Source organism: Chionomys nivalis, chromosome 2, assembly GCF_950005125.1.
Source record: "Chionomys nivalis chromosome 2, mChiNiv1.1, whole genome shotgun sequence".
In the NCBI taxonomy this organism is placed as follows: Eukaryota; Metazoa; Chordata; class Mammalia; order Rodentia; family Cricetidae; genus Chionomys; species Chionomys nivalis.
Genome location: NC_080087.1, coordinates 136,231,498 through 136,255,068, shown reverse-complemented (window position 1 = coordinate 136,255,068; position 23,571 = coordinate 136,231,498). Strand labels below are relative to the sequence as shown.

Genomic DNA, 23,571 nt, shown 5'->3' with positions numbered 1-23,571 from the left:
AGCCATGTCGGGTGAGAGACGGACAGATAGGCACGCCATGCAGAATGAGATTGGATATTCATTTGGTGGGTTGTGGAAGGGAAGGGGAGGACGGAGAAGAGGATGAGGAGAGAGAAAAGGGAGGAGATAAGTGGAGAAGTTACAGAGAGAGGGAAAAAGAGAGCTCACAGACAAAGTGGAAGGAAGATCTGCTTGCCTAGATGGATCATGGATGGGGGAGAGAGTGGGCAGGGCTTGTCTCTTAAAGGGATAGGACAGACCATTGCAGACATTACTTTCGTCATTTGACTTGTAATTCTTAGTTTATGGAGTTTGACTAGAATGTGTTGTTCTACTCAATTGTTTGAGTAGACAAAGAATTGAATGCAATAGTTAGTAAACAGAAAGCCAAGAAGTATTTGTTTCTTATATGAGAATCCCCTATGATCTGCACAAGTGAGTATTGGTGTTATTTCATCAGACTTTATTTATAAAGTTTTCTCAATAAGCAATCACCTTTAATTTTCATGTTTTGTTAACCATAATATTTTGATTATGAAATTTGACTCTATTTTTATTATGCAGCATCTTTTTCATTTGTATCCACCTAACTGTTAAATCCTGAACTTTAAACCTGGTAGATATTCTGAAATTGAGCTTACATGCCCAGCCTTGATGTATCAGTTTTCTGCACTTGCCTCAACCTTCCTTTTTTGCTAAGGTAGTGTGAAAAACAGATGCCCCAGCTTCTTGCTGGTATTTTGTCTCTGTATCCAGAACCACAACAGAAATTAACTTTGGTACCATGAGCTGGTCACAATACTCCATCTTAGTGAACGTTCTTCACAAGAACTAGAAACTTTCTGCATGAATTCCTCAAGATTCCTAAATCAGTGCACAGTCAAAGCTAGTCACAGGCTAGTGACTACTTTTTGTTAAATCCATAAAACCATATCCAGCATCAGATAAATGTTTTCAAATTATAATAAAACTTACAATATCACATCAGTTAACAAAGTCATAATTCTGTCCTTTGGGGACTATTTCTCAAAAAGATTGCAAAAAGCACCCAAGTGATGCTGTTGCTATAACAATGCCCCATCTTCCTAATTTTTAAAAAGGAGCTGGAGCTCAGCAGTTAAGAACACTTGCTCTTACACAGGATTCAAATTCAGTTCTCTACATCCACATAGTGACTCAATCAGTAACTCCAATTCCAGGAGGTCCGATACCCTCTTCCAAGCATGCACATGAACTCATTCACATAAAATGATAAAATACACGTTTTTTTTTTTTTAATAAAAAAAGGTCTCTTGCCAGGCGGTGGTGACAGACGCCTTTAATCCCAACACTAGGGATGCAGAGTCAGGTGGATCTCTCTGAGTTTGAAGCCAGTCTGGAATACAGAGCAAGATCCAGGACCGGCTCCAAAGCTGCACAGAAAAACCCTGTCTCGAGGGGAAAAATAAAAAATAATTAAAAAAAAAAAAAAAACAGCAGGGAAAGAAGAGGTAGATGTCTACTTGTCTCTGGCGTTATGTGGTGCTGGAACACACCCAGAACCGTATGCTAAAGTGCATCACTACTGATGGCTATTCATCCTCTAAAAGACTGCCCTGCCTCTGTGAATACAGTTGAAAGGGTATTAGGCTAGGAGCTAGTTTAGGAGAAAGGGAGGGAGGGAGGGAGGGAGGGAGGGAGGGAGGGAGGGAGGGAGGGAAAGGGAAGGAAGGAAAGGGAAGAAAAGAAAGAAAAACAGAAGGGCTCAGATACCTGGCAGGTACAGGCGTGCCAGAAAGGGTGAGATCCAGTTGCTTTGGGAGATTTTTGCCTAAAATTGTTGCTATATCCCTTTGTGCATTTCACTGTTGTTGATTCGGACCATCATTTTGATGGGAAGTCCTTTTAAATTTTATTTTAAAAACCAACCCTTAAAACATCCAGGGCAATTTACTGCAAATCAGAATTAACAGCCAGAGGTCCTACCTACCCGCTATCTACCACCGTGGCGCATGACTTTAATTCCATCACTAGGAAGGCAGAAGCTGGAAGTTCGAGGGTAATCTGGTCTACATAGTTTCAAGCTAGCCAGGGTTACATTGTGACACCTTGTCCCAAAGCAAAGACATTTAGTAGAAGCTTTTTTGAGAAACAAGGAGCATTTAATGGTGCTTAATTCTTAAGCCATCAAAGTGTCCAGCTTGGATCATTTGTCTCACTCCAGTGTAGCATGACTATCCCCGAGAAGACTTTATGCTGTAGCCTCCTGGTGTAGCCAGTACAGGGGTGATGCCCAGTGCGGGCGGGGCAGGGCGGGGTGGGGCAACGCGACCCCGGCCTGGAACCCTATGCAAGTGGAAGCATGCTGGACTTCGCCATCACCATTCTGCTGGCGCTGGTAGGGATGGTGCTGTACCTCTCTACCTGGTAACCTCCGATGTGCGCAGGGAAGCCCGCCTGAGAGGGGGCGCGAGGGAGGGAGAGTCACATGGCTCCTCCCAGGAGCGTGAACCGACCCGCCCATTCTGAGCGACACCGGGAACCGTGCTCTGGTTGTCCTGGGAGGTTCCCGGGAGCCTCATTCCGTGCAACTGTCATCTGAGCCCGCGTTGAATTATTTGGGGTGGGTTTTGCGGTATTTACGTCCTCAAACCACAGTCCCGTTGGCTACTGTATCGGTGGAAAAACTCCTTCCATCTTTCCCTAGCAGCCTGTGTCTGTCCCTGCATCGTTGTAATGGGCGAAGCCAAGCTCGCTACGATGCTCGCTAGGGCGAGAGCCATAGACACCCACCCCTCCTCACCTCCTACCCCGTTTCCCAAATATTGTCCACCTGTCCTTTTCAGAGGGGCAGCTCTTAAAGTCCTGAGTTAGGGCGAGAGCCATAGACACCCACCCCTCCTCACCTCCTACCCCGTTTCCCAAATATTGTCCACCTGTCCTTTTCAGAGGCGCAGCTCTTAAAGTCCTGAGTTAGTGGTTAAGGAATCGTCCTTAAAACATATCAACAAGCGCTGAAGTCCCAGCGCTGGAGAGGTGGCAGCAGGAGGATGGGAGCTCGGAACCCGCCCCGGACCACGTCAAACCCTGTCTTGGGGAAAAAAAAAAAAAAAAAAAAAAAAATTATACAATGTTTGGTGGATTTATGGAAAAGTGGAAAGTATTTATCAGGGTATGAGAGAAGCCCCCAAAGAAGACTAACAGCCACGTATAAAATAACAAGAGCGCTTTGTTAATTCCAGTGTTGGGGTGGCACTTGAAAACCCCTAAAGAAGATCCTTATAGGACCCAGCCATGACAGGCCCAATAGAGAGGACTGGGGCCTAACAATCACAAGCTCTTTTTAAGCTCAAGGAAATTCCAGAGAGGAGGAATTAACCTGGGGTTGATTGGTGGAAGAAACATTAATATGGGGGCTGATTGGTGAAAAGCCCTAGTGGTTAGGGACCTTCCAGCAGCAGGATAGGGAAAGCTGTCTTAAGCCTGCAGAAGTCTGGGTGGCACCTGCTGAGCTAGCTGAGGGGCTTGTGGGGGTGCTCGCTGATGGCCACCCATAAGTTGTGGTTTTCATGATACCTGCTTGTTCAGCTCTGTCCCATTCTAGTGAAGTGAAACTAAGGTCTGGTCTTTGTCAGGACTCTGGTCTGTTCCCCGACACCCCCCCCCACACACACACACACACAACTTCCAAACTTCAGTAATGAAGAGCCCCAAGTAGACTACTGGTGATGGAAATGCCCATTTGAAGTGTCTGTTCTGAGCTAGTGAATGGATTAGACTAATACAAATACCTGGACTCGTGAGAAACGAAACATTGATATGAAAAAGGTGAGAGAATAAATTGTGTCCTATCAAGCTATATCCCTGTGGTTGTAGCAGAAGTGAAACCAGACAGGGAAGGTAGACAGGTGTAAATGGCAGAGAGTCCATTTTAAGGACTTTTAGTCAATGTTCTACTGGAGGGTTTCAATAGATAGTGACAATTTTAGTTTTAAGAAAAACTGGGAATGACGTCTCTAGTCCTAGTACTTGGGAAGTGGAGGCAGAAGTGGTGTGGGAAGTCCTTTTGTTTATGTGTTGCTTTTATTGATTAATGAATAAAGAAGATTCTTTGGCCTGTGGTAGGGCAGAATAGATGTAGGCATAGAAAACTAAATTGAATGCTGGGAGGAGGAAAGCAGAAACAGGGAGAAGGCATGTAGCCTCTGCCAGGGACAGACACCTGTGCTGGAGCCTGCCAAAACTTTGCTGGTAGGCCATGACCTTGTGGTGATGCACAGATTAATAGAAATGGGTTAATTTAAGATATGAGTAAGCCAGAAATACTCTTAAGCTATTGGCCAAACAGTATTGCAAATGGTATATAGTTTCTGAGTAATTATTTTGAGTCTGAGCAGCTGGGAACAAAAAAGTAGCAAACCTTGCATCTCTTTTAAGAGGCCCCACCACCAAACACTTAACAGCATGCTTCTTGGTGGCAGTGATGTTGAAACTCTGTAGAGTTGTGGCAATAAACATGGCTCCCGCCAGTACTTCCACCTTGAAGCTAGACTCTCAGAGAGCTAAGGAATGGGGTAGAGCCAGTCATCAAAGCCATGGCTTTAATCCTAGCCTTATCACTTAGCAAATTAAAGACTCATGTGGTCAAAAAAAGAGAGAGATAAAGAAAAGATAAATTCAGATGAAAAAAAAAACCTCTAAATGGTTTACAATTAAAAATATATGTGTATATATATATATGTATATGTATATATATATATATATATATATATATATATATATATATATAGGCTTGGGAGAGAAAAGAAAAAGGATGAAGTCCTTTTAAAAAGAGAGTACCTGGGTGTGATAGCACACACCTTTAATCCCAGCACTTGGGAGACAGAGGCAGGAAGATGTCTGTGAGTTCAAGAACAGCGTGGTCTACAGAGTGAGTTCCAGGACAGCCAGAGATACACAGAGAAACCCTGTCTTCAAAAACCAAAACTTAAAAATAAAAGAAATAGAGTTTAAAATAAAACCACATAAAGATGGAAAATACACAGAGAAACTAAATACTGTATGTTATTGTGTAGTCTTTGAATTGTTTGATGGCTGAGGAAAAAGCAATAGCAGCTAAAAGACATTTGGTTGTAAATGCTGCTTGATTAACCCAACATACGTATTTTTTAAATGGCTTGACTTCAAATTTTAAGCCATATATGTTACTTTGGAGAAGAGGTTTTGCTTTTGTTCCCATAGGAAATCAGAGCCTGTGTATTCATTCTGGGTTAAGAAAGTCAGGTTTGATCAAGGAAAAGGGAAACCTCTGTTGGACTTTCCTCTGACACATCCAGGACCAAGCCTTACAGGATACTCCAGTCAAGGCTTGACCATAATCCTAAATTTTCTTTAGGTCACTGTAAGATTATCAGCACCCCCAATCAGCAGAAAGTAGCCTAGAAAACTATGCCCACATTCCCAAAAAGTGGATTATGGATGTTTGTCTTTGTTTAGAGTTTTGGTTATAAGTTGATATGGATAATGGTCAGGAAAAAAGCTAAACTAAGAAGATTATATTCAGGGTTCAGAGTTCTTGTTTTACAACAAAAACAAAAAATCGGTGGGAGCGCTGTGGGACGATGGTCTTGTATCCTGTCACTTGTGCTGCTTTAATAGAACGCTGATTGGCCAGGGGCCAGGCAGGAAGTATAGGCAGGGCAGCCAGAACAGGAGAATTCTGAAAAGAGGAAAGGCTCAGTCTGCAGTCGTCACCCAGACGCAGAGGACGCAAGATGAGACTGTTTCACTGATAAAGGTACCAAGCCACATGGCTAACACAGACTAGAACAATGGGTTAATGTAAGATGTAAGAATTAGTTAATTAGTTATAGACCAACCAGTTTATAATTAATGTAGGCCTCTGTGTGTTTCTTTGGGACTTAATGGGACCAGGGGGTACAGAAGCCTCTGTCAACACAGGAGAGTTTGAAGGTTTTCTTTGAGTATAGAGTCGAGATCATGTCTTAAATTTTATATACTAGAAATGATGGGGTTTCTTTAATAATAAGCAGGAAAAATGTCTTGAATTATTTTATTTCCTTTTACATAAATGAAAATCTTTAAATCAAGTAATTTTCAGATTTAAAAGTACTTTAATTTGAGAGTTGGACATGCACCTACTCAGAGAGCTCAGGTGGGAGGTCCTTGAGTTTGGAGCCATCTTGGCCAATGTAGTGAGATCCCACTTCAAAACAACCCTAACTTTATTAGGTAATTTTTATGAGAATCATTCTGACTACTCTGTTAAGACTGGGTCATAATTATGGGGCTGAGGCAATGGTAGGTGCAGAGAGAGTAATTGGAAAGATACTATAATATTTTGATGAGAGATAGTGTTGGCTTGGACCCAGGTGTAGTAGCACATTGGTAAGGATGACAACTTTGTGAAGAGAAAGCCATTGAGACTGAATATGTGAGCCTAAGAGATGCTGGAAGCAAAACACCATTGTGGGGAAGGCTGTTAGATGGAAGAATGGATTCGACCCCAGGAAAAGTAACGATTTTGTATAGTTTTTATTTTGGTGGGAGTTAGTGAGGTTTCATAGGGATCGGAAGGTTTGGTGTGATTAAGTAAGGTTTGGGACACCTGTTAGACAGATATCCAAGTGGAGGTGTGCAGACAGACATCAAGTGCCCAAGTTTTGAGTTTTAAGGTAATCAACAAGACTGGAGATAGTTTTGGGACTACCAGTGTATAGATAATATTTAAACTAGGTAATTTGCTCCAGTGTCCTGGGGAATTTAGATATAGGAGAGAAGAGGTCCAAGGTCTAAGCCCTAAATTCACTGTGTGTAGAGGCTAAAGAGAGAAATTGGGGTAGGGGAAGAGGGGACTGCAAAGAATCCTAAGGAGTGGCAGCCAGATCAAAGAAAGGAAAAGAATAATCAGTTAAGTCAAATGTGGCAAAATGTGCCAAGGAAGCACAGGTGTGAGAATTTAAAATATTGATACTCGAAGATGAGCAGTTCCATTGGGATGAAAGTATGATGACCTGACCATAGTGGACTGGTCAGTGGGAAGATGAGTGATGACCTAACTGGAGTGTATTGAAAGTTACTTAAGTATGGATAATTCTTTAAAGATTTGTAATATAGGGTACTGGTTGTGTAGAGGGGGAAGTGAGTAGAAGGAATCTTTCCATGTGGGAGAAATTATATCATGTTTATGTGCTAATGAGGACTATGAAGTTAGAAGGGAATCACCTTGTAAGAAACAGAATTGTTGAAACTGTTTTCTTGACTACTACTACTACTCCTTGAGACAGGATGAAATTAGTGCAGCTGTAGTGGGCTACGGGAACTGTAATTGGGAGGAAGACAGTTCTTCCCACAGTACTAGAAGGGAAGAGATTGTGAGGAAGTAAACTGGAGTGATAACTCAGAAGTTAACTGTTGTTTCTCATTCGGTACAGTGGCTGCACCTTACACAAAGGCTGTCCCAATCAACAATTGCAACTCCCCCAGCCATTTGGCCTCATTGGTGCATCCAGGCAGGAATTCTGTTCCCTCAGGCACCGTCTCTATCATTACCACTAAAGAAAACTTTATCTAAATCTCTATAGAACTCAGAATTCAAAGGTTGAGGTGAAATCCTGCTAGCTCAGAGAAGCTGAATAGCAAATAGTTCATCTTTTCTCCTTGCTCACATCTCCTGAAAAGGGGGTGTCCTTCTGTTCAGTGCCCCCTAAAGAACACTTAGAACTTTAGTTTTGTTACACTTAGTTCTGTTAGGAATTTTTCCTAACGTGAGCTCTCTGCCAACGCAAAAATCCCAATCAAGCCAAATCACAAGAAGCCAAATTTTAAAAATGTCCAGGTTTAATGTGATTCCCAGGGAGGGGTCAGGACCTTGCATGCTGGGATTTGGAGTCCAGAGCAAAGCATCTCCCAGGCCAGGGGCTGGAGGCTAAGCTCCCAACTTAACAAGTTCCTCCCTACCACTTTTGTCAGCTAGTTGCTGACTGAACCTCCTAAGTCCAGCTTAATTTTATTTAATCAAACAAATGTAACACACTTTAAACACAGTTAAAATGATGTTCCATGACAGTCAGTGGCACTTGCAGCTCTTGCAGATGACCCAAGGTAAGTTTCCAGTTCTCACATGGAGCATAAGTTGCTTGTAACTCCAGTCCAGGATCTGATACCCAATTTTGGCTTCTGAGGGCACTGCACATTAATAAAAATAAATAAAATTTGAGAAGAATATAAGGAAACAGATGTAGGCAGGTGTCATTAGAAGATTCCCAATTGCCTTTTTTCCCAAAGACATAGAAGCAGAGTTCTTGATCAGTGGTGAAGACAGGAAGCTGAAGAGAGGAGTGAAATGGTTCTCTGTTGCCACTCTAGCGGGATCTCAGCTTCCATGTAAAGTGTAGTCACAGAATAGAAGACAGAGAGAGAGTACTAAAGGATCCACACACAGACTTTTATTGTCAATACAAATCTAACAAAATAACAAAGAACACAAGGGAGGAAAGATTTAAATTTAAAATTTTCTGTCAGTCTTTTGGCTTTTAGGCCTTACCAGAAGTCCTGAGTTTAATCCCCAGCAACCACATGACAGCTCACAATCATCTATGGAATAAGATCTGGTGTCCTATTCTGTCCTTCAGGCAGAACACCATACACATAATAAATAAATCTTTAAAAAAATACAAACCACAGGGACAAGGCATGGTGAAAGAAATCTGTTTGCTGTTTGGCAGTCAGGAAGCAGAGGGAGGGAGAGAGTCCCAACTCCTAATAATTCATTCAACCCTTAAGAGTGGTTTCTATACCCAGTAAACCTTGAAAAACCTAATTTTTCATTTATGAGTGGTTATCAGTTGGACATAACTTTGGGGCTAGGGATGGGAGTTTGTGTCCACTTCTGGCAAAGACTAACGACCTACACTGGCCCTGTGCATGCACCCACCCATCTCTGTGATTTCATTTGTTCATCGTTTCTGATGTGTTTTGAATGTCTTGTGTTCTTGGTTTCTTTAAGCTCCTCTGACTCTTAAAATCTTTGTTTCCTCTTCTGCCAGATTCCCTGAACCTGAGAGGGGTTTGATGAAGATATGCCGTTTAGGAGTGAGTGTTCCAAGGTCTCTCACTCTCTGTGCTTTGTCAAGGCTGTGGGTCTCTGTATTTGTTCTAATCTACCACAAGAGGAAGCTTCTCTGATGATGACAGAGCAAGGCACTGATCTATGGCTATAGCAGAATGTCATTAGGTATCATTTTTATTTTTTTTTTGCATTCCTTTAGCAGAAGAGTACTATTTGGCTTTTCCTAGGTCCTGGGTTTGTCTGATCTCAGGGTTCTTGACCTGTGTCAGGCATGGGTTCCACTTCATGAAATGAGCCTTAAATCCAATCAGATATATATTGATTTGTTACTCCCACAAGCTTTGTGCCATTATTGAACTAACACATCTTGCAAGAGGTCATTATAGTGGTATATTACACAAACTCAAACCAGAAACAGATCTAGGTGGTGGTGGCTCACATCTTTAATTCCAGTATCCCAGCACTAGGGAGGTGGAGACAGGAATGATATGACTCGGTGGAGAGAGGAATGTGAAGGAGAAGAACAGGAACTCAGTGGAGTATGGAGTTTGAAAATTTGTGGAGACAGGATCTCACCCTTTCAGTCTGAAAATTTGATAGAGGTTAAAGGTCTCTCTAGTGGTTGGCTGCTTTGCTTTTCTGATCTTCAACTTGAACCCCAATATCTCCCTCTGGGTTTTATTATTCATGCTACATTTGGCACCCAACATTTCAGGTACAAATTCACAAAAAAAAAAAAAAGAAAGAAAGAGAAAAAAAAAAGCTTTACCCGTGGCTTCACAGCCACCAGCATAGGCCAGAACTACACATGATTGGAGTCACTGCCCTACTGGCTAGGTTTTTCTTTCTTCTCTCCTGGTGGGCTCTCCCTGAACTTCCTTATTAGGCTGCTTCCAAGCTAGGTAGCAGGGTTTTACTGTCTAGACAAATAATAATTGAATCTCTGGCTTTTGAAAATGCTAATTCTCAATATAAAAGGATAATGGTAAACAAAGACTGAGCTTTTGTTTCCCAGCCTCCCAGACGCAAATAGTCAAACAAAACTGTATAAATTTGTAACACTGGCCAATGGCTCAAGTGTATTCCTAGCTAGCTCTTAAATCTTAAATTAATCCATTTCTATTAATTTATGTATCAGCATGACATTGTGGCTTACTGGTAACATTCTGGCATCTTTCTCCTTCGGCAGCTACATGGCATCTCGTCAACCCCATCTTCTCCCTCTCTCTGTCTCTGTTTGGATTTCCTACCTGGCTTTACTTTGCTAAGCAACTGGCAGAAACAACTTTATTCATCAACCAATAAAAGCAACATGGATATGGAAGGACATCCCACATCAGATAATTAGGCTGTTAAAGGCAAGGTCAGCACTTTTGGAGGAATGGATCTGAGATACAATAAATATGGAATCTTACGACCATGATGATACTCATATAGGAGAGGTGATTTCCAGAGGTTTTGAGAAAAATTGAAATGTTAGTATTTCAATTGTGGCAAACAAGGTTACCTTAAAGGAATTGTAGACACAGTTTTCCAAAAAAAAAAAAAAGTTTTCTCTAAGAATAATCCATTCAGAATGCCCCTTCCCTCTGGATTATGCAGAAGGTATTGCAAAGGCAGTCGTGGACTAATGAATGTAGGACAATAAGGGATATTCAAGGTAGTCCTCCTTTGCCATTGGGAAACTTCTTGAGGGGCCTGTCTTAGTTGCTTCCTGCCATTGTAGAGGAAACTCTACATATAAAAATACATTTACATGTTATATATTTATATATAGTTTTATATAAATATATCTTTGTATGTTATATATTTTAATAGAGTTTTATATAACTATATATTTTATATTTATATAATTTATATTTATTTTATAAGTATATATAATATAAAGCATATTACATGTATCCTATAGGTCAGGCAGTTATAGAAGGATCAAATTGAACTCTAAAGGGTATGTTAAATAAGCAAAAAGAGGTGATAAAGATCATCATAAATCGATTACATAATGCTTTATTATCTTTGAATTTTCTAAATGCTAATGAGAAAGGAACAATAGCTGTGGAGAGACACTGAATAGTAGGGAAAAAACTGCAGAGTTAAATCAGCTGATATACTTTAAAGATGTACTGACCTCAGAATGGAAACTATGATATGTGTTACATTGGGGGAGAGATTTTGCTTTTGTTTTCCCAGGAGAAGAAAGGCTATGAATACCATCAAATTTGATAAAGATTCAATTTGAACAAGAGACAACTCTTTCTTTTTAACAAGAGATACCTCTTAATTAGAAGAGATGATAGTTCATCAAACAGCATGACTGTTTAATCAACTAACCTACAAAACTAGCAGATGCTTTTCATTTGATCAGATATAACTTGCTAAAAGAGCATCTCCCCAAAATTAGGGTTGGGGAAGGGTTTTGTTTCTGTCTTTTCTTGATAATAAAGGCATCCAGCTAAAGAATCTGAAGACCACTGGACAAATGAGACATCTGAAGAAAAAGCACAGATCATCCAGAAAAAAAAAGTCTCAAGAAAGAGTAAGTTGGCTTATTGGTATATCACATTTACAGCAGGATAAAATTTCATAAATCTTCCCAAATGTTTGTTTTTGCTATTTTCTGCAGACAAATAGTCTTTTTGTAGTCCCAGTCCAATTAAAGATTAAAGCTGACTTTGGAGTTGGAACATGCTTATTAAAGTAAAATCTGAAATCTCTTTTGAAACACAATTAATAAAAATCCAGAAACAGAAATTGAGGTTCAAGCTGAAGGTCAGAAAAGCAAAACAGCCAGCTACTGTCTCTTACCTCTTCCTTGGTAATGGCAATCCTACCTCCAGGAATCCTCAGAATGAGACTATGTAAGATCTATCTCCTCCTGTCTTATATTCGTCTATAGTGCTGGGATTAAAAGTGTACACCATTACTGCCCAGTTTCTATGGCAAACTAGTGTGGCTACTGCGATTAAAGGTATGTGTCACCACTGTCTGGTCTGCAAGGCTGATCAGTATGGCTGTTTTACTCTCTGAACTTTAGGCAAGCTCTATTTATTAAAATACAAATGAAATATCACTACATTCTGTCTCGTGTCAGAAGAACCACCTGACAAGGGACAAGTAAAAACAAAATTTTAAAGAGTATTTTATTGGGGGTGGGTGGTTTTTGGTAATTCAGTGAGTTATGCATATTTGTCGTTGTTTGGAGGGGTTATTATTTGTTGTGACCATGAGGAAAGTTGAACAAAGGAGATTAGATTCAGAGTTCTTGTTTTGAAAAGAAAAAAGGGGGATACAGATCTGGTAGGATAAATGGGTAGATTATTCTACATACATATCTATTCTTGTTCAAGGTATTGTACCTATATAATTCATTTAACAATATGATGCAAATTTGTAGTCCTTGAAAATGATTATTAACTACTGTTTAGGATAATAAGGTATTGCAGGATGGTAGTGTGCTGGGGACCCTTCCCCAACTTACTCAGTCATGGATGACCCTGGGTAGTGCCGCAGAAATCAGGACATAGGGGATGCAGAGTAGGAGATACAACTGAATACTTTATTGCAAGCCAGTGCTCTTTTTATAATACTCAAATCACGATTCAAACTAGGTTCCCATAATACATGAAAATGGTCTCATAAATTAGTAACTTGGTTGCAAATAATTTCAAGATCTTCGTGCCCTAATTAATCTAAATAAAAAGTCTGGTGTTATGGGAATAACTCTTGCTGTAACATGTATGTAAAAACACCTCATCAGAAGACAAACCACAACCTAATTAGAGCCTTTGAACTACAGTGCACATCTGTGTTCTCAAGGACTGAGCATTGGCAAGGCACTCTACTGATGGAAGAGGTTTGCCTCCTCCTGACTTGGTTTGCCAAGCCTATCAGCGAGAATGATACCTCAAGTCACCCTTGCACAGAGGTTTTTATGCAGTTCAAAACTGATCCTCCACGTCTTCCTCCTTTTTCCTTTTATAATGAGTAAGTTTGTTAATCCACATATTTAACAGCAATTCTTACATGCTCAATTGATGACGCTTAATAAGCAGTAAATAAAACAGTAGCTGATGGGGGAGTCTTCTGTTTTGTGTTAATTTCATTGGTTAATAAAGAGACTGCCTTGGCCCTTTAATAGGACAGAAAATTAGGTAGGCGGAGTAGACTGAACAGAATGCTGGGACAAAGAAACCGAGTCAGGCAGTCGCCATGATTCTCCCACTCCAGACAGACCGCAGGTTAAGATCTTTCCTGGTAAGCCAGCTCGTGGTGCTACACAGAATATTAGAAATGGGTCAGATCAATATGTAAGAGCTAGCCAAAGAGAGGTTAAAACTAATGGGCCAAGCAGTGTTTAAAAGAATACAGTTTCCGTGTAATTATTTTGGGTAAAGCTAGCCGGGTGGCGAGACGCAGCCCGCTGCTCCCACCACTATAACAAACCTATAACAATAACTACTATCCCTATACCGGCAGCAGTGTGGGACAAACTTTGTACCCAAGCCTTAGGGTCGAACCCTTCTAGTTTCTCAACAATCTGTTGAACAATGTCAGCATCTGTCATCTCTGGAAACTTCTGTGCAAATGTAAATTCAATATTAAAATGCAATTTTTCAATTTTTTTTGTCTTACAGATTAGTTGCCCAAAAAATAATTTTGCATTTTTCCCAGACTAAAACAGATTCATTAAAAGCCAAATCAATAACACAAAAAGTAGTGGAATTCCAATCACAACGTAATTTTTGTTCATTTTCTAACATCATCACCTTTTCTCCTGGATACCGTCTGCTTTAAGGCATCAACTTCATTCTGTAATCTGGCATCAATTCCAGCTTGCTGGGACCAAAGTTCATGAGAATCTTTATGCCAAGCGTCAACATCATGTTTAGTCTGCAACGAATTGTGTGAGGCTATTCCAGATGCCATGGCTAGCGTCACGACTGAAATTAGACTTAATAATACCGCAATAACCATTCCAATAAATCTTTTACTGGAAACAAGCAATTTCTCAAAAAAAAAAAAAAAAAAAACAAACCTCTACTGTTAACTGAATTAAAGAATTAAATGACCAAGGTCTATTTAATTTTACAGGTAACCAAATGTAGGGTTGCTGTTTCACAATCACGATGGACCGACCTTTTAAAGGAATAGAATTATTTAAGCAAGTGTATAAGGTAAAGTTAACACAAGAAATATTTTCAGAAAAAAACAAAATTCTCAAATAACAGTAAATAAAGCAAAGGAACACAAGCTGTAACATTCCAGCTTTTATACATAGTGAAATTATACACAGACGCGCTGGAAGCAGTTCCAGAAAATGATCCATTATAGACATACACAGTCTTTAAGGCAGCAGCCAGCTTCCAAATATGCATCTGACCAGCGTCAGGAAACTGTAGAGTAGCCATCCGAGGCCCACTTCTCCCTCCACCTCCCCAGGCCATAAGCCGAGGACCGTTAACTGGCTCGTTGTTCTTTGGAGCTGGAGCCATTGGCTTCTGCAGAAGTTACCGTCAGTAAAGCACACATGGTCAGGAAAAGATTCTCGGCTATAACCAGTTTATCACACTTTTGCAGAACAGCTTGACCATTAGCAGTGAGAGACTTAATTTGCCCCCAGGTAGGCACAGGAGCTTTAACGAGGGGGACGTTTTCTGGCCAATGATAGATAATTGGGCCATTGCTGCCACCGGCATCTAGATTGTCCTCGTTTCCCCTCGATGCCGTTCTTCTCTGCACAGCCATTTTAATGGGTCCTTCAGGCCTTGATCCAGCGGCCTGGAATCCACTGCTGGTGGCCATCCTGAAAAGACACAAGACCATACCTTCTATCTCTATGGGAGTCTGAATAGCTAAGAGCTTTAGATTTGTTATTTTATGGGAGGCCAATCATATAGAACCGTGTAACTCAGAGGACTGCTTGTATTAGGATGATTAATTATTAACTTGTATTTAGGACCTCAGTCTTCCTTTTACCTTTAAAGAACATGATTGCATAATTAACATAACTATTCTTTAGTGAAGAATCACCAGTCTTATTAATGGAGAAATCAATCAGAATTAGTACAACATAATTAAATATTTAGAATTTTTATAGTTTTTCTCAAAACTCATTATTGTCCATATATGAGTTTTTCCTATGTCATTTTAGTCTCTTGTTTGTCCTCTTGTCCTTTAGACAACATGTAAATCTCCATGAATGTCTCCTCTCATGAGTGTATCCAGCAGTCGGGAACATTGCAGAGATACATTTCAAACAAAAGCCAAAATATATAATATATGTATGTATGTGTGTATGTATCACAATAAAAATGACTTAAATTTGTCATATAAAACCTGTACTAATGTGAAACTTTTAAAACTAGCAGTAGCTTTCTTTATCTTAACCAATAATAATTTGTACCCAATTTCCTTTAAAGATGATAAGTATTTGTAACCCATTGGATCTAAATGATTAAAACTCATATTTTTTTCTGTGAAAACAAAAGCATAATTTCCCCAAACATAATGCACTTTAACTATTACTTTAAATTATCACTTTTTAAAGTACACAGGTTGGTATAACTCAACATTCTTTTAAGCAGCATCAAGACAGAGAAAGGTTAAAATGAGAAATTGCTGGCCAGCAGAAAAGCCCTTGAGTGTTAGCACAGTGAAGAAGAACTTGATTTAGGGAAGAAAAGAGGGGGAGCAACGCTGGTGGGCACAAATGTGTCCTGGCTGCCAGTATTCCAAAAAAAAAATGTTAACTTCTTCAGCCACCATCAAAGATTCTCTGTTACACATCTGTGCAGTTTTTCAACTGCAAGCAGTCAATTCTCTGCCGCCCCATACACAAGCGCATGTCTCCCTGTAGTGTCTCTGCCCACATGGGCATGCACCTGCACCCCCTGCCCTCTGCAGAAGTTGCTGGCTGGCTGTGGACCAGAGAACATTGAAGGAAGGTGGCCAGTGCCATGCCTCACCTTAGAGAAGGTTTTCTTTCAGGACCCAAAGTCCTGGAACTGATCCAATTAAAGTGCACAGGAGGATAGAGGCAGAGGCACCCTGCCTCCTCTCTTCCAGGATAACAAAGATCAATAGACAACAACGGACAGTAATGACAGACAGACAGGTACCACTTAAGCTTTTCAAAGACATGAACACATAAAACAGCAACATAGTAACAGTCAAAACACAGACCAAGACAAAGCGGGCTCATTCATTTGCAAATACCTTTTTAAGTCTCTAGATTCATACTCCCTTTTGCAGGGAACCAGGGACACACATCCTTTATACATTTTAAAAACTGAAGCAATTGTTGTCCTTCCTTAGTACCCCTAACCTTTAAAGTATCTCTAAATAAATGTACAAACAGCTCTTGGCTGTCTTCTTGGCCCATATTCACTTTACCTTTTTTTTAACACTTATATACAAGTTACTTCTTAGTTTACAATTATACTCGAGTTACGTTTTACTTGTTCTTCTCTTTTTTGTATTTACACCGCACCTCCTGTCCTTATAGCAGAAGATTGATCGATAGGCAAATAAGGTAAAGGCAGTTATTGAGCAGACATCATAATTTGTATTTCACCCTTATAATCACTATCAATTATTCCTAAATGCACTGTAATTCCTTTCATACTTAAGCTAGATCCTCCAGTTAGTAACCTAAAAGTCCCAGGAGGCAAGGGCCTATAGATCCCAGCCAGCACCTTAACAGGCAATTGTCCAGCTTTCAAAGTTATATCAGTCACGGCTGGTATGTCCACTGCAGCACTGTTTAGTGCCCAGCTGGAGTGAACAAATTGTGGCTTGCCCTTCTTACATCACAGACGTACGCCTTGTGTGGCATCCCACTTAAGTTGTTTACAGTTTTTCTTAAGGTTCCCTGGCTGTCTGCATCTATAACATTTTATAATCTTTCCTGAATTCTCACTCAGCTTATGGTAAGCAGAGGCCATAGTTTCCGCCATAAACTACATTTTTCTGGTCTTTGATAAAATATTATTACAAGTTTTCATGTATTGATTCAAATCCCCTGAATCCTTAATGGGTAAAATGGCCCTTCGGCAATCCTCATTAGCATTCTCATAAGCCAATAACTTCAGTAACTGCTGTCTTGTTTCCTCACCAACTACAGTTCTCTCAATAGTCTTCTTGACGTGGGCAACAAAATCTATGTAAGGTTCATTAGCCTTTTGAAAAACCTTAGTCCAGGACCCGTAGTGTTCTCCGGCTGGCCTAATCCGTTCCCATGCCTCATTAGCAATTCCAGTTAGCTGATCATGAATCTGAGGAGTATTTACCTGCTGATGTGGATCATCATATCACCCAGTTGCTGATAGCATAGCATATGTGATAGCTGTAATTGGATGGTCCTGACTGTGGGCATTCTGCCTTTCTTTCTCAATACACAAACCATTATACCACATTTGAAACTACAAATACTTCCCTTCTTTCAGTACCGAATGTGCCACAATTTTCCAATCCTCAAGAGCCCAATTTCCATAATGATGGGCAGTGCCAATTAAAATTCTTTAATGTAATGTGATTGTGGACCATACAAAGTAACTGCTTTCCAAATCCTACAAATATCATCCACATTGATACCTTCATACCATGGCGGTTGGGCTACTCCCCCAATAGGCGGCTGTCCTATGACAGGGAATACATGATAATCAAGGGGTCATCCTCATCCTGGTCAAGGCCAAACTCTTCTTGAGAGTCAAGATCACAAGGATCCAAAGATTATGCATATCCCCTGACTGCAGCTGCCTTAAATGATTGTCTCCACAGCGGAGGGGCTGACAGTTTTACCTTCACCTTATCTTTGGCGATAGTTAACAATACTTCCAGCTGTTTTTCTAACTCATTTGTCCTCTCCTTAGTAACTTCATTATCCTTCTGAGTAACCGTAACTGGCTTCTCAACTAACTGGGAATTATCTTTTTCAATCTCAGTGCATTTCTTCACTAACCTGTAACTTTTTCAGTGGAGCACTAACCTCGGATGCTAAGTCTTTCACTGTCTGCACGGCTTTAAAAACTACATAAACAAGAGACCATACAGACCAAAAGTGCACCGGTATTTTTTCACCTTGCTTCACAGCCTTCTCAATGTTCATCCAAACCCGATCCCAATTTCCTATATTCATTAAATTCTCATCTAAGGGAAACCAAGGATTATATTCTTTGATAATTTCAAGACACATCTCTAAGTCTGACCTAGATACATGAACACCATGAGTTTTCAGCAAATGTTTAAGCATAGACAGAAGTGGAGAAGAGTTAGCTTGTTCCATTACCCTGTAATTATTTACCTTATTATCCAGCACTCCTAACATTCTTTCAGGGACTCTGTTCAGGCGCCAATTGTTGGGGACCCTTCCCCAACTTACTCAGTTATGGTTGACCCTGGGTAGTGCCACAGAAATCAGGACACAGGGGATGCAGAGTAGGAGTTACAGCTGAATACTTTATGGCAAAACCAGTGCTGTTTTTATAATACTCAAATCACGATTCATAATACTTGAAAATAGTTTCATAAACTAGTAACTTGGTTGCAAATAATTTCAAGAGCTTCATGCCCTAGTTAACCTAAACAAAAAGCCTGGTGTTATGGCAATAACTCTTGCTGTAATATAATATGTAAAAACACCTCATCAGAAGACAAACCACAACTTAATCAAAACCTTTGAACTACAGTGCACATCTGTGTTCTCAAGGACTGACTATTGGCAAGGCACTCTACTTATGGGAGAGGTTTGCCTCCTCCCAACTTAGTTTGCCAAGCCTATCAGCAAGAATGTACCTCAAGTCACCCCTGCACAGAATTTTTATGCAGTTCAAAAACTGGTCCTCTACAGTAGTGATTAACTTGTAGTCAATATTTGAACTTGTAGTCACATTTGGTATCTTTTCAAGGTCAAACAAAGATATTTTAGACAAGTCATTGTCAAATACCTCAGAGATCTACAGAATATGGCATTTAAGATGTTTTAACAATATAGGTTCTACACAGCAGTAGAAAAAAATGACATTTTGAAATTTGCAGACAAATGGATGCAACTAGAAAAAGCCACCCTGGGTGAGGTAATAATATATATATATAATATATATTCACGTATAAGTAGATATTAGACATAAAGCAGAAGACCAGCATACAGACCACAACCCTAGAGAACCTAGGGAGCAAAGAGGACCCTAAGAAAGACATACTTGGATGTGCCTAGGAAGGGGAAAATTGGGAGCATGGGCAGCAGGGTGGAGGGTGGCAGGGGAGAGGGGAGGGTTGAAGGGGAGAAGAAAAAATGTATAGCAAAGAGGACCCTAAGAAATTGGGAGCATGGGCAGCAGGGTGAAGGGTGGAAGGGGAGAGGAAAGGGTTGAAGGGAAGAAGAAAAAATGTATAGCACATTCCTATCCAAACAATTAAAATGAGAAATAAAAAAAAGAAAATATTTTTCTCCACTTTTTACCTGAATTTCTTCTTCCTCTATTCCTATTACTTGTCTTTTTGTGATATTCTAGATTTCTTTTGAGGGGAAGGGGCTGGAATTGTTTATATTTAACATTTTCTTTGACTGAGGTATCCATTTCCTCTATATTACCTTCTGTGCCTTAGATTCTGTCTTCCACATGTTATATTTTGTTGATGAAGCTTGTCTCTGACAGTTCTTGTTCAAGTTCTTAAATTTTTCATTTCCAGTTTTCTCTTGGTTTAGGCTTTATTTATTGATCCTATTTCCAGTGTCATGTTTTCAATTGTTGTCTTCATTTCATTCCACTGTTTACGTTTTCATAGATTTCATTAATGGATTTATTAATATCTTCTTTAATGACCTTGAGTATATTCATAATAACTATTTTGAAGTCATTGTCGGTAATTCACCTATATTGCATTTTTCATGAGCCACTGCAGTAGGATTGCTGGGCTTTGGTGAAGACACACTGTCCTGGCTGGTATTGTTTTTTTTTGTTGTTGTTGTTGTTTTTTGTTTTTTTTTTGTTTTGTTTTTTGTTTTTTTATGGGCATCTGGTTTGGGGATGATTGTTAATTCTGGGTGCTGATATCTGGTCTTGTGATGGAAGAAGGTCATTGGCTAATAAAGAAACTGCTTTGGCCCATTTGATAGGCCATCCCTTAGGTGGGTGGAGTAGACAGAATAGAATGCTGGGAGGAAGAGGAAGTGAGCTAAGATGCAGGGCAGCTCCTCTCAGAGCCAGAAGCGATGAAGCAAGCCGCCAGGTCAGACATGCTGAATCTTTCCTGGTAAGACTGATGCTACACAGATTATTAGAGATGGGTTGATCGGGATATGAGAATTAGCCAGTAAGGGCTAGAGCTAATGGGCCAAGCAGTGTTTAAAAGAATACAGTTTGTGTGTCGTTATTTTGGGGCATAAGCTAGCCAGGCAGCCATGAGCCAGACTGTGGGAAGAGGCCCACAGCTCACCACTACAGTCTTGTCTTTGCTGGGTGAGTGTTCTGTTCAATTTCCTTTTCTGGCTCTTAGGAGAGTGTGGTGGCTATGGGTTACCCAGAAGGAATGCTTCTGTGCTCCTGCCACAAGTGGCCACTGAAGTCATGGACAGAAGGTGTTTCCAGGGAAGCCGACATAGGCATGGGGACAAGCTAGAAGTGGGTGGCCAAGAGGGTCCACAGGAGGGAGGAAAGTTGGGTGTGACACCAGGATCTGTGTTGACCTGCAACATGGGGCCCAGAGAAAGGAAATGCCACATCAGGGGGTCTGCTGTGAAGCTGAGGGGTAGACTACAGGCTAGAAATGAAGAACTGTGGTACTCCAGGGAGTACCTCCTGGAGTTGGCAGGTGAGATTTCTGATATTTTTTAAGACAGGGAATTATTATGTAGTATTGTCTAACTTTGAATGTGATCTTCCTTCAGTTTTCTGAATGCTGGAATTACAAATCTGGGCCACCATGCATGACTTTGGTTTATTATTTGACTAGAAAAAGAATACTTATTTCAGAAATGAGTAAATTGTAAACTAGACAACGATTTTTCTCTTTTTCTTTTTATAGCCAGGTGGATGGGTTCCATACAAGAGAAATAAGAGAATGTCCTTGATAGGGGCCTAGATGATGGTAAAGTGCTTGCTTAGCAAGCGTGGTCTTGAGTTCAATCATCAACACACACGAAGCAGGACACAGTTTTAGTCCCAGTACTGTTATTCCTGGAATTGTTTGGATAGCCAACCCAGCTTAATCAGAGAGCTTCAGATCCTAGTGAAAAACCTTGTTTCAAAACACCAAGGCAGACAGCCTTTGAGAATGACACCAGTGTTAATCTCTGGGATCTACATGCATATACACATGCACCTATGTACATGTGTCTGTAGCCAAACATACACACACACACACACACGCACACACACGGGGGGGGGGGGGATATACATGATATGGTTAACTGATAGAGCAGTTATTAAACTCTTTAAAGTATTTTTTGAAAAATGGGCAAAGGAAGATTATAGGATTTTTTTTTGGTTTTTATTTCTCTGGATAAGATTTCCCTGTATAACTTTGGAGGATGTCCTGGAACTTGTTCTGTAGACCAGGCTGGCCTTGAACTCACCTTAATCTGAGTGCTGGGAATAAAGGTGTGTGCCACCACCAACTGCTCAACCTGAAATAATTCTTTCCTTTTTTAATTAATTAATTTTTTTACATACCAATCCCAGTTCCCCTTCTTTCTCTTCTCCATCTCCCCTTCCTCCCACCACATCTCCCATCTGCTCCTCAGGGAGGTTAAGGCTTCATCTGGGAATTCATCTATGACTCCCCTGCTCCCTCACTGAGGTAAGACCAAGGTCTTCTACCCCACCTCACCCCATGCCTAGACTGAACAAGGTATCTCTACAAAGAGAATGGGCTCTACAAAGTCAGTTCATGCATTAGAGTTAGATTCTGGTCCCACTGACAATGGGGAGCCCCATATACTGCCCAAGCCACCTTGAGCATTGTCACCTATATTCAGGGGACCTAGTTCAGTCCTTTGAGGGTTCCCCAGTTGTCAGTCAGGAGTTAGTGCTCTTCCACAGGTCTGGGTCAGCTAATTCTGTGGGTTTTCCTATCATGGTCTTGATCCCTTTGGAGCTTGGCCCAGTTGTAGATCTCTGTATCTGCTTCATCTGTTTCTGGAAGAAGGTTCTAGCTTCTCTGGGGTTGTGGATTGTAGGCTGATTATCCTTTGCTTTATGTCTGATATACACTTATGAGTGAGTACATAGTATATTTGTCTTTCTGAGTCTGGTTTACCTCACTCAGGATAGTTTCTAGATCTGTCCATTTGCTTGCAAATTTATACGTCATTTTTTACTACTGAATAGTACTCCATATGTAAATGTACCACATTGTCTTTATTCATTCTTCACTTGATGGGCATATAGGTATTTTCCAGATTCTGATTATTATGAATAATGCTGCTATGAACATAATTGGGCAAATGTTCTTGTGGTTTGATTGTGACTCTTTTGGGTATATGCCCAAAAGTGGAATTGCTGAGTCTTGTGGGAGACTGAGTCCTAATTTTCTGCGAAACTGCCATACTGATTTCCAAAGTGACTATACAAGTTTACACTCCCACCAGCAGTGGAGAAGTGTTCTCCTTACTCCACATCTTCTCCAGCATAAACTATTATCAGTGGTTTTGATCTTCCTTTTTTTTTATTTCTTTTGGTTTTTCAAGACAGGGTTTCTCTGTGTTGCTTTGTTGCCTGCCCTGGAACTAGCTCTTGTAAACAAGGCTGGCATTGAACTCACAGAGATCCTCCTACCTCTGCCTCCTCAGTGCTGGGAATAAAGGTGTGCACCACTACTACCCCGCCAGTGTTTTTGATCTTAGCCACTCTGATTGGTGTAAAATGATATCTCAGAGTTGTTTTGATTTGTGTTTTCCTGATGACCAAGGATGTTGAGTATTTCCTTAAGTGTCTTTTGGCCATCTGAGATTCTTCTATTGAGAATTTTCTGTTTAGATCTGTACTCCAGTTTTTAATTGGATTATTTGGTAGTTTGATGTCTAGTTTCTTGCGTTCTTTGTATATTTTGGAGATCAGCCTTTTGTCAGATGTGGCATTGGTGAAGATCTTTTTGAACATGTCCTTTGCTTTACAAAACTGTCTTAGTTTCAGGAGGTCCCATTTATTAATTGTTACTCTCAGTGTCTGTGCTACTGGTGTTATTTATATTTAGGAAGTGATCTCCTGTGCCAATGCATTCAAGTGTACTTCCCACTTTCTCTTCTATGAGGTTTAGTGTGGATGGATTTATGTTGAGTCTTTGATTCATTTGGACTTGAGTTTTGTGCATGGCGATAGATTTGGATCTATTTGCCTTATTCTACATGTTGATATCCAGTTATGCCAGCACCATTTGTTGAAGATGCTTTCTTTTTTCCATTTTATATTTTTTGCTTCTTTGTCAAAAATCAGGTGTTCAAAGGTGTGTGGGTTAATATCAGTATCTTTGATTTGATTCCATCTATCTGTTTTTATGCCAAT

At 40.3% G+C, this 23,571-nt stretch overlaps 1 protein-coding gene across 1 annotated transcript in view; it reads left to right on the top strand.

Moving 5' to 3' along the window:
• The first annotated feature begins 20,637 nt into the window (after nt 1-20,637).
• Nucleotides 20,638-23,571, top strand: part of LOC130869328 (cytochrome P450 20A1) — a 62,249-nt gene continuing 59,315 nt past the window's right edge. Inside the window, 1 exon segment of the mRNA XM_057761314.1 lies at nt 20,638-20,881. Within this exon segment, the coding sequence (XP_057617297.1) occupies nt 20,638-20,881 (244 nt within the window).